At 37.6% G+C, this 10,201-nt stretch overlaps 1 protein-coding gene across 1 annotated transcript; it reads left to right on the top strand.

The window, feature by feature from the left end:
• On the top strand, positions 382-8,650 carry LOC18789985 (bifunctional dethiobiotin synthetase/7,8-diamino-pelargonic acid aminotransferase, mitochondrial). Its single transcript, XM_007225234.2, has 14 exons — positions 382-1,387; positions 1,500-1,670; positions 1,875-2,136; positions 2,796-2,876; positions 3,455-3,575; positions 3,877-4,025; positions 4,698-4,792; positions 5,358-5,473; positions 5,558-5,698; positions 6,167-6,300; positions 6,393-6,524; positions 6,780-6,914; positions 7,430-7,542; positions 8,151-8,650. Exons 1-14 carry the CDS (start codon positions 657-659, stop codon positions 8,332-8,334), a joined length of 2,565 nt encoding a protein of 854 aa, XP_007225296.1. The 5' UTR covers positions 382-656; the 3' UTR covers positions 8,335-8,650.

Below are 10,201 nucleotides of genomic sequence, written 5' to 3'. Positions count from 1 at the left end.
GCCATGATCCAAAAGCAAACTTCTTTGTGTTAGGTTTTCCCTCCCTTGCATTTTGCAAGGTTTTTGTCTTCTTCCTAATTGAGCGAAGGCTTTCTTGTCGGTGCTTTTTAGTCGAATCTTTATTCGACACTTGTTAATTTTTGAGCCAACAACTTTCAATTTTAGTGTTAGCATACCTATGACACCTACATTTTCAGATCCATTAATAAAGAGAAATTTGTTGTGAATTTGCATTTCATGTGGAAAATGGAATTGATTATGGTCAATTCCTAACTCTTGTTTTCTCCAAATCTTGCCAAACATTATCTTTCAGAAAATCAATTCTCGAATATTATCTCAATTCTGCCAAACATTACACTTTTTTTTCTTTTTTGTTGTTCAAAGAAATGCCTAAAATGTGCGTTGAAATTGTGTTTTTGCACAAATTTATTGAGGAAAATTCTGATAATTTTCCCCTTTGGCCCTTTCTTTGTTTTGGCTTTGCGTCCTTTTGGGTAAATACCATAGGTTCTGGTTGAAACGAATATTCTGGTTGAAACGAATATCTTACTCCCACCAACATCCCTTTCCCTCCTTAATTAAACCCTCGCAAACCCCCAACCAACCCTCTTTCTCTTCTCCACGCCAGACACACCCCGCATTTCACCACCACCACCATGCTCACCCTCACCTCTCTCCTCCTCCGCCCCACCCGCCACCAACTCCACCACCGCCACGTCATCAAACACCTCTCAACCACCGCCGGCCCCGCCGCCACCAATCCTTCCCCGCCTCTCACCGTCCCTCTCTCTCACCCCATCTACCTCATTTGGTCCTCCAATACGTCCCTCGGAAAAACCCTAGTCTCCGCCGGCCTCGCCGCCTCCTCTCTCCTCTCCCGCCACCGGCGCCGCTCCTTCCTCTACCTCAAGCCCGTCCAAACCGGCTACCCCGCCGACTCCGATTCCCATTTCGTCTTCTCCAAGCTCACCTCTCTTGTCCGCCGCTCCCCCCACCTCTCTCTCCTCGCCTCCAATCACGTCCTCAAGGCCTCGGCCTCGGCTGCCAGCTCCATCTCAGCCCCCCAAGCTCCAAAAAATTTCGACAAGGGCATGCGCGATTTGGACTGGTGTGAGGAGAGGAGGGTTGTTGGGGACAATTCTGAAACCGGTCCGATTTCGGAGCTGCTTTGTAAGACAATGTACGCGTGGGGAGACCCCGTGTCGCCGCACTTGGCGGCTGAGAGGGAAGGCGGGGAGGTGGAGGACTCGGCCTTGCTCAAAATGCTGCAGAGGTGTTTGCAGATTGGGGTTGGGAAGGAGAAAGCGGACTCTTTTTGTGTGGTTGAGACGGCTGGGGGGGTTGCCAGTCCAGGGCCTTCTGGGTCGCTTCAATGTGACTTGTACAGGTACTTCAAATTCGTAGTTTGGTTGTTTATAATACATTCTTCTCGTATCCCTGCTCTTGCTATTACTAGTCAAACAAATTTCTAAACGTGAGAAGTTAGTATATGTGAGCAGGCCTTTCCGTTTACCAGCTATTCTTGTCGGAGATGGACGGTTAGGTGGTATTTCTGGAACCATTTCAGCTTATGAAAGTTTGAAAATTCGAGGTTATGATGTTGTTGCTGTTGTATTTGAGGATCACGGCCTTGTAAATGAGGTGCCTTTAGCATCATATTTTCGAAACAGGTAATTTGGATTGCTCGTATTAATAGTGGTTATATACTATATGTAACTATATCTGGACAAATATGTGTAAACATTGCTCATGTATTTGGATTTCACTGTCTTTGACCTGATATGATAATTATGCTGTTGTTGTATGACGTGTTTAATATTTCCTTCTAGTCCTGCAAAATCTAATTATACTAACTGTTATCATTTGTTGTTTAGTGTTCCAGTGCTTGTACTGCCACCAATTCCACAAGACTTATCAGATGACCTTATGGAATGGTATGATGATGCTCATAATGTATTTGATTCATTGATGGAAATAATGCTGTCAGCTTACACCGAAAGAACCAAGAGATTGCATGACATGCCAAGGAGGGCCGTAGATGTCTTCTGGTGGCCATTTACTCAGCACACATTTGTATCAGAAGGAGATGTTACAGTGATTGATTCACGCTGCGGTGAAAATTTTTCAGTCTTCAAGGTTTGTGCCAGATAGCATATGTGGCTTCACTAATTAAATGACGCCCCCCGGACCTACCTCCAACCTAGAGTAGCTAGGTGGGGAAGTAAAATAAATCCTTGGATTGATCTCTGTTAATAGGTCAGATCGTACCAATCCATTCTATTCTATTTATTCCAAGGCAAGGAAACATTTGTTTCTTTCATATCTTGGACCTAAGGGAATCCTATGATATGTTGGGAATCTTTTATGATAATCAAGCATTCGGAAAATTACATGTAAGACCTGTTGCTCATGCAATTTGGGATGGGATCCTTGGGGTGGGGGGAGGGTACAGGGCGGATGATTTCAAAGCAGACTCCCCATTCATTAAATTGAGAAGATCACTGTTTTTATACCGCATACCCTACTATTTTTTTGATACGTTTTCCCGTTCACTAGTAGTATGGGGAAGAAGTGGACTCTAGAAATACTACATTTCGGTGATTAATTTTTTTTGCTTTCTCTTTTAAACAAATGCTTAATGAAAGAAAGGAATGCGTATTGGTTGCCTATACTGCATTTTTTTTTTGTAGTTCTAGTTGTATAAATAACTTATTTGCACTTCTTCCAAGTGATATGTATTCTGTTATTGACCGTTTCATAGAATGCCTAGTTAACTTTGTTTCATTTAATTTTAGGCTCAGAATGATGATGTCATAACTCAACAATTTGATGCATGTGCCAGTTGGTGGACTCAAGGACCTGATGCTACTTTACAGGTCATCTTTATAAATATCTTTCTGTTAAATGCTTGCTCTGATACTTGATTTCTATTTATTGATTGACGGTCAGATCGTGGCATATTGCAAAGCCATGATGCTGCTTTATAATCTTTATATTTTGCAATCTCCTTGGTCATGTCATTCCTGAATGGATGCCTATGGTCTTATGTATCCTGTATGTTATGTCTTATAATGTTGCCCGTTCGCATTGTTGTTTTATTAATGCACTCACTTTATGCTTAGACTATGCAAAATGTATGAGCATGCTTATAGAATTTTCAGTAGAGAGCATGGAGTTGAATCTTTTGAGCTGATCTGATACCCTCTCATTGAGAGCAAAGTTTGTGCTGTTAATTTTTGGCTTCGGTATGGACAGTCAAGACAAGGACTGTTCCCCTAGTTCACTGTTCAATTTTTCTTGGATTCTTTTAGTTTCTTTTTTAGTTTTGGAAGGTATCTTTTTTGCCTGCACAGGTTGTGCCCCCTTGGTCAATGATTTTATTTATTTGACATATAAAAGAATAATATGGAATGTCTAAAGTTTTTTAATGTGGTTTTTGTTTAGGTGGTTTCAGACTGAACTTGCAAGGGATATGGGTTATGCAACTGCAAGATTTGGGCATGTAATGTTTCCTGAGAATGTTTATGAGCCAGCCTTGGAATGTGCTGAACTTTTGCTTGAAGGTGTTGGAAAAGGTTGGTATTATGTAACTTGTATTCCTTTTATTTACTTTTCTTGTATGCTACTTTCTGTGGTTGAAAACACACTTATATTAGTTACAGTTTTTCAATGCTTTATCACATGGCTAATGAATCTTTTATTTGGGTATTCAACTAACTCTGTGATGCCATAGGCCAAAGGTGTTGCCTATGGTACATGTAGAATCCAAAGGGTAGTAATTTATTTCAAAATATCGTAAATTTGTCACATATATTCATATATTTTTCCTTGGTCTTTACCCATCTGCTTATATGTGGCTGATGTGAATTTACACAGGTTGGGCTTCTCGAACGTATTTTTCGGATAATGGATCTACAGCAATTGAGATTGCATTGAAGATGGCATTCCGTAAATTCTCTTATGATCATGGAATTCTTTTAGATCATCTCAAGGAAAATACAGCTGAGAGATATCCTGAGCTTGTGGTGGGCCTCATTAATTCTTTATCACCATCAGTGTAATGTCATATTGGTTTAATTAACAAGAGAAAAACTCTTTCACCTCCTTCTTTTGTACATAATCATTGTCATTATGAAATTCAACAAGTAATTTTCTCTGCTCCCTGAAACCAATAAAGAAAAAGTTCTGTTGGTTAAAAAATTCCTAAGCCTCCGGCTTTTGTGGATCAACTGAATTGTTATGAGTAAATGAAATTTTGTCGGAAAATATTCCTAAATAGTTGAGATGACAAATGATACTGAAAGCACACACTATTTGGGCATTTGTTCGTTAACTAAGTATCTTCAGCGTTGGAGCATGAGTATCTGGTTTTTTATTTGGCACCATATGGATTCAATTTTTAGAATTATGGTCTGAATTCAATTTTATTATCTCCCTTGTTTCACTTGTACATGTTTAGCCAGTACTGGAGTAGTTTATGTGAGGTGGATGGGGTAAGAATTATGGTCTAAGCTTTAGATAAGCTAACTTTTCTAGCTGCTGCTTTTTCTGTATTTATGATTGTTTAAGCTACTCTTTGCCCAGTTAGGAAAAATCATTGCCTTGTCTATTGTAACGATCCTCTAATGTGATGTAACTTTGGAAGTTATGGTCAGATTTTTCTTCAATTCTTTTGATGTAGGGGTTGTTTATTTCAGGTCCTGGCTCTTAAAGGATCTTATCATGGTGATACTTTGGGTGCTATGGAAGCACAAGCACCATCATCTTATACAGGCTTCCTCCAACAACCATGGTATGAATTTTCTGTCACAAGATACTTGAAATATTCCAAATCTATATACTTATATATCAACTTTTGGAGTTAGTCAGCATCCAATAGAGAATATATTGCTGGCTACTGATGACATAGATAGAAGATGCTAGATTATTTGCTTCAAAGTGGGGGTGTAGTAGTTCACGGGAGCCTTTTTTTTCCCTCCTTGAATATCAAGTATCGACAACTTTTCACTTAAGAAAGCTCCCTCTTATTTCACCTTTTATGTTTATGTTTGTTGTCTATTTTTCTACTACTTGTACTAAGCTGAAAGCATATAAAATTTACGCACACTGAAAATCACTTCTTTCAGTGGTCTTTAATCTCTCAATTGTTTGCTTGCAAGACTTATAAATATCATTTATACATTCGTATGTAAAGAATGAGGACATTAATGCAATTTAGAATTGCATGTAATTTCTTTACCTTGATCATTTGTATCTTGATTCCAGAATATTGTCTTGGAATAGAGCTAACTAGCAGCAATAGAGAACAAGCTATTTTGTCATTGAGCCTTGTCAAGATTTATAACTTTTACGTGCAGGTATAATGGAAGAGGTTTTTTTCTCGATCCTCCGATGGTTTTTTTGTCCAACAATATGTGGAACCTTTCCCTACCTGAAGGGTTGCATTCTCGGAGTTTGAATCTCAAAAATATGAGTAAGTGACCTCTTTTGTCACACCTATTCTATTTCGACCTGTTACTAAGGTACCATATTCTTACATTCATTGGCACTTCTACAGCCTTTGGTTCCCGTGATGATATTTTTGTCAAGAGCAGGGACAAGTCAGATCTTGCTGGTATTTATTCAACATATATATCAGAACAATTATCAAAGTTTCCTGAATCAAAAGGGTACATTGGAGCATTGATTATTGAACCAGGCAAGATTACTTATACCAGTAATTTTATTTTATATCTGGTTGGATCAGATTTTGTTTTTTATCAATCAGGTAATATATTTAATTAAGTTTCTTATATTGGACACTTCTTGAAAATTTACTTGACTCCTAACTTGAAAAATTGTTAATTATGAATTCCCAAGCCTGATCTTCATCTAGTGAATCTGCACCTGCTTGTGTGAGGTGTGATGCATCTATTCTGGGCCACCACTTGTTTTTCATACTTGAGATGTCTTATATTTGAAGTCATTTTGATGGGCTTTCTGCTACTCTATAGACTGTGCATGGGTGTGTTTGGCATTAGTCTTTCTGATTAGGCTGATATTTATAACCTAAGTTTTCTTTTGATAATTAAAGATTATATAACATCTGTTTGCTTTATATCTTTCCCTGTTATACTAAATACTAATGCAGCAATTTTTCCATTCTTCATTTGGAATTGTTCTGCAGTTATACAAGGTGCTGGAGGAATGCATATGGTTGATCCACTTTTCCAGCGGGTTCTGGTGAATGAGTGCCGGAAGAAAAATATTCCCACTATCTTTGATGAGGTTTTCACTGGTTTCTGGCGTCTAGGAACAGAGGTTGGAACCCTTGGTTTCATTTCATTCTCTTGTTCAAAAATTTTATCATACATTTTTATTTAATTGATTGGGAAGTTACTTTTGTTTTGCAGTCAGCCGCAGAACTACTATCTTGTTTTCCAGATATAGCCTGCTTTGGGAAGCTGATGACTGGTGGGACTGTACCCTTGGCTGCCACATTGGCTACCAATGCCGTATTTGACTCATTTATTGGAGACTCAAAGGTAATTTATTATGGTGTGTTGAGTTGTATGAGAAACACTTAAGTTTATTTTACAATTTGATTTGATTGCTTATTTGATTTTACATTTATTAAGATATGTTAAATTATTCACTCTAAGCTCAAATTTGAATACACAGATTGATGTGGTATAGCAATGTTTTTAAAGGGAATTGGGCTGGTATAGCATTTGTTTACATTTCTTGGTGTTGGTATTATGCGTGTATAGACTAAGAAGCACTTTCTGTTAATTTTATAGCTAAAGGCCCTTCTGCATGGACATTCATATTCTGCACATGCCATCGGGTGCACAGCAGCTGCTAAATCTATAAGATGGTTTAAGGATTCTCAGAGAAATCCTAATATCACTTCCAAAGGAAGCTTACTTAGCGAGGTATGTGTGTTATAATTGTCTTGTGTGTGTCTCATTTGTATAATACTACATACAAATCCAATACCTTCAATATATTTTCGGTCAGCATTTTTCTTGTATAATTTGAATAATATATGTGAGGGTGTAATTACCTGGCATAAATTGATTTCTATAATTTCAAGTTGATTAGAGAGAGAGAGAGAGAGAGAGAGAGAGAGAGAGAGAGAGAGAGAGAGAGAGAGAGAGAGCTGTTAAGAATTGCAAAAGGGGTAGCTTAATGTGTTTAGCCTGGGATTTAATTCATTATGAGACCCCAAAAAAAAAAAACAAGGCTTTACATCATTATGATGCTTAATTGGTTCCATATTTCAACATGGTATTGGAGCTTAAAATAGTTAAATTCTGAAACCTGTTCTTTTTAAATTTTGCTAGAACTTGCTGTCCTTTCAGTGTCATTGTGTGTGGTTTTTTGTTTTCCTTTCCTTTCCTTTCCTTTTTTTAATTTTACCACATGGTATCATTCCAAATGCTTGCAGTTATGGGATGACAAACTAGTGTACCAGATCTCTTCACATCCTGCAATTCAAAGAGTAGTTGTGTTGGGAACGCTTTGTGCTCTAGAGCTCCGAGTAGAAGGCTGCAATGCTGGGTATGGTCTTATTACTTTGTATGTTTGTGTGGTGCCCCCACATACACCAAATCATCCCGTACCCTTGGAAAATTATAAGTTGAAATATCATGTGCCTCTTTAGTAATACCATATCGTCCTATACGATATGTGCAGCATAATGATGCTAGCAATTGTTCCAAGGTTATGAGTTATAACAATTTAGACCACAAGTTGACTTTTAAAATCATTGGCCAGAAGTCACATGTTCAATCGGCTGGGCAACCCTTTGTATCATGACATCTTCTTCTGTCTTTTAATATTTAGTCTAAAAATTAATAGAATTTTTTATTTATAGATATATCTTTTTATCTCTATATATATGTGTGTGTGTGTGTGTGTGTGTGTGGGTGTATGTACATATGTATGTATGTGTGCATGAATGTTTCGCTTGTGGACAAGATGTAGAGGTGCTTGTATACTTCATAGATTAAGAATCCATGTATCGTAATGCTATGATTATACAGTGTTATCATCAACCGTAGCTTTTTGACGCAACATTGCAATAGCTGACAATTACCACGCTGCGCTGTGTCCTGTAATCTTTTTAACCCTTGTTTGAAATGTTTTGTTCTGTGAATTTTGAATAGGTATGGGTCACGGTATGCAAGCTCTCTTCTGAAGAAGCTTCGTGAAGACGGAGTTTACATGAGGCCTCTGGGACATGTCATATATCTCATGTGCGGACCCTGCACATCTCCTAAGGTCTGCAACGAAGCCCTCACTAAAGTTTACAGAAGGCTTGAAGAACTTAGCCAATCTCAAAACAATTAAAATATCTGCAACTATGAATTCAAGTAAATCTTTCCACAACTTGCAATTCTTATTTGTTAATTACATTTTGGTCTCATGCGTTGGCCTTGTGCCGATTTTGTCCGCATGCCAATGGCTTTTAGCCCTCATAATGCCTTCCCTCACCCTCTTGAGAATAAAAGATAAGGGAGTGTGTGTGACAGTTCATTTGCTTATACTCTCTATAATTTGATAGGAGGAGATAGGAAAAAATAAGGGGAGGACAGTTGTATTTTATCCATATTTTTTAATATTATTGATTTATTTCTTAAATGCAAGGGCAAATGAGTAAATTTACAATGGGATACTTATTTCTTTCCTATCTTAGGATTGGGTCTCTTTCGCCTTTTCTTGACTGTATGATGTATATCCCTCTTACGACACGAAAAGAAAAAGCCTTGATTGTCCAGTTTCCTTCTCCCCCTTTCTGTGTCCCTACGCCTTGAAATCCCACTAAATGCAGTCCAATGATTGGAGGGTGCTGATGTAATTTACCTATGCTGTTACACTGTTACACATACGAGAATACTAAGGTTCGTTGCTCATGCACCTGTCGGTGATTTCTGATCATTGATCAAATATAGGGGCAACATCGACCAACGGTCAGAATTGCCGGCTTTGCATATCTCTAATACCAACTTCAGCTATAACCTATAGGCTATATAAAGATGGTATCCACCACATTTGAGACTCATACTCTAGTGATGATGCTACCAAAGGATATCTCCTGTCAATTATCCTACAAAGGTTCTTTTTCTCTTTCATAGCTGATTTCTTTTTCTTCCATATCTCAAATTATCTGGTTGATTGCCAAAGAAAGGATTTCATGTTTCTCTTTCATAGTCTTTTAGGTTTGTTTAGGTAATAATCAAGTCCTACATGTGTAAAACTATTAAGAAAATGGACAAAAGGAGCCCGTCCAGTAACGTTTTTAGAGAAAGTTTTCATAGAATATTTTATGAGAATGAAAACAAGAAAACGAATTTGCATTTTCAGGAAATGAAAATGCGTCTAGTAGATTAATTAGAAAACATCTTCAGAAAACAAAAATAATGAAAACGTGTCTGGTGGTACAATTTGAAATAATAATATGTGAGTTATTTTTATGAAAACGTTTCCCATGAGAATGAAAACAACTTTTTTCTGTTTTCTACAAATACACATGAACTTGTTTTCATAAAATGAAAACATTCTCAGTGTTTTATGTTTTTGGGTCACCGAACGTGTTTTTACCTCATTTTTGTTCTCTAAAAATGAAAATAATCCCTTAAAACGTTACCGAACGGGCTCTTATATTTCGCATTGATGGCAAATATTTTAGAGAGACCCTTTCAAGTGTCATCACATGTGGTAGGCCCAAATTGTCACATCCAATTTTATTTTACCAAAGTGAAAAATGAGTCAACCTTTTTAATAAACACTGAAATGGCATATGATAAACATTATTTAAATGATTTTCAACTTGACTCATATTTTGTGTATGTAAATGATAATATTTAAAATAGATGGCACATATCATTACCCGACATTGTGGGTTGGGGGGAGGGCGGCCTAGTGTCACTTTTATGACTCATCACACACAATTGTCCATATCTCCACCAAGCTCGGTGTCAATATGCTGTGGTGGTAAGCAAGCTTCCTCATGACATGGTTGGAGTCACGAGGGTGGGCATGATCTGTGTCTTTGCGGGATAGGTGTCCCGAGAATAGTATATTCTATATTCAATCACAAGAATTAATTGGTTAACTTTTGTAAGTTCTATGAACCAATTAATGTGTAAGTTCTATGAACCAGTTAAAGTGCAAAAACATAAGCAAAGTTCATTTTTATGTAGTACTGCATCTACTA

The sequence above is a fragment of the Prunus persica genome, chromosome G1, assembly GCF_000346465.2.
Source record: "Prunus persica cultivar Lovell chromosome G1, Prunus_persica_NCBIv2, whole genome shotgun sequence".
NCBI lineage: Eukaryota > Viridiplantae > Streptophyta > Magnoliopsida > Rosales > Rosaceae > Prunus > Prunus persica.
Note: the sequence above shows the minus strand (reverse complement) of the source record. Positions and strands in the feature narration are given on the sequence as shown.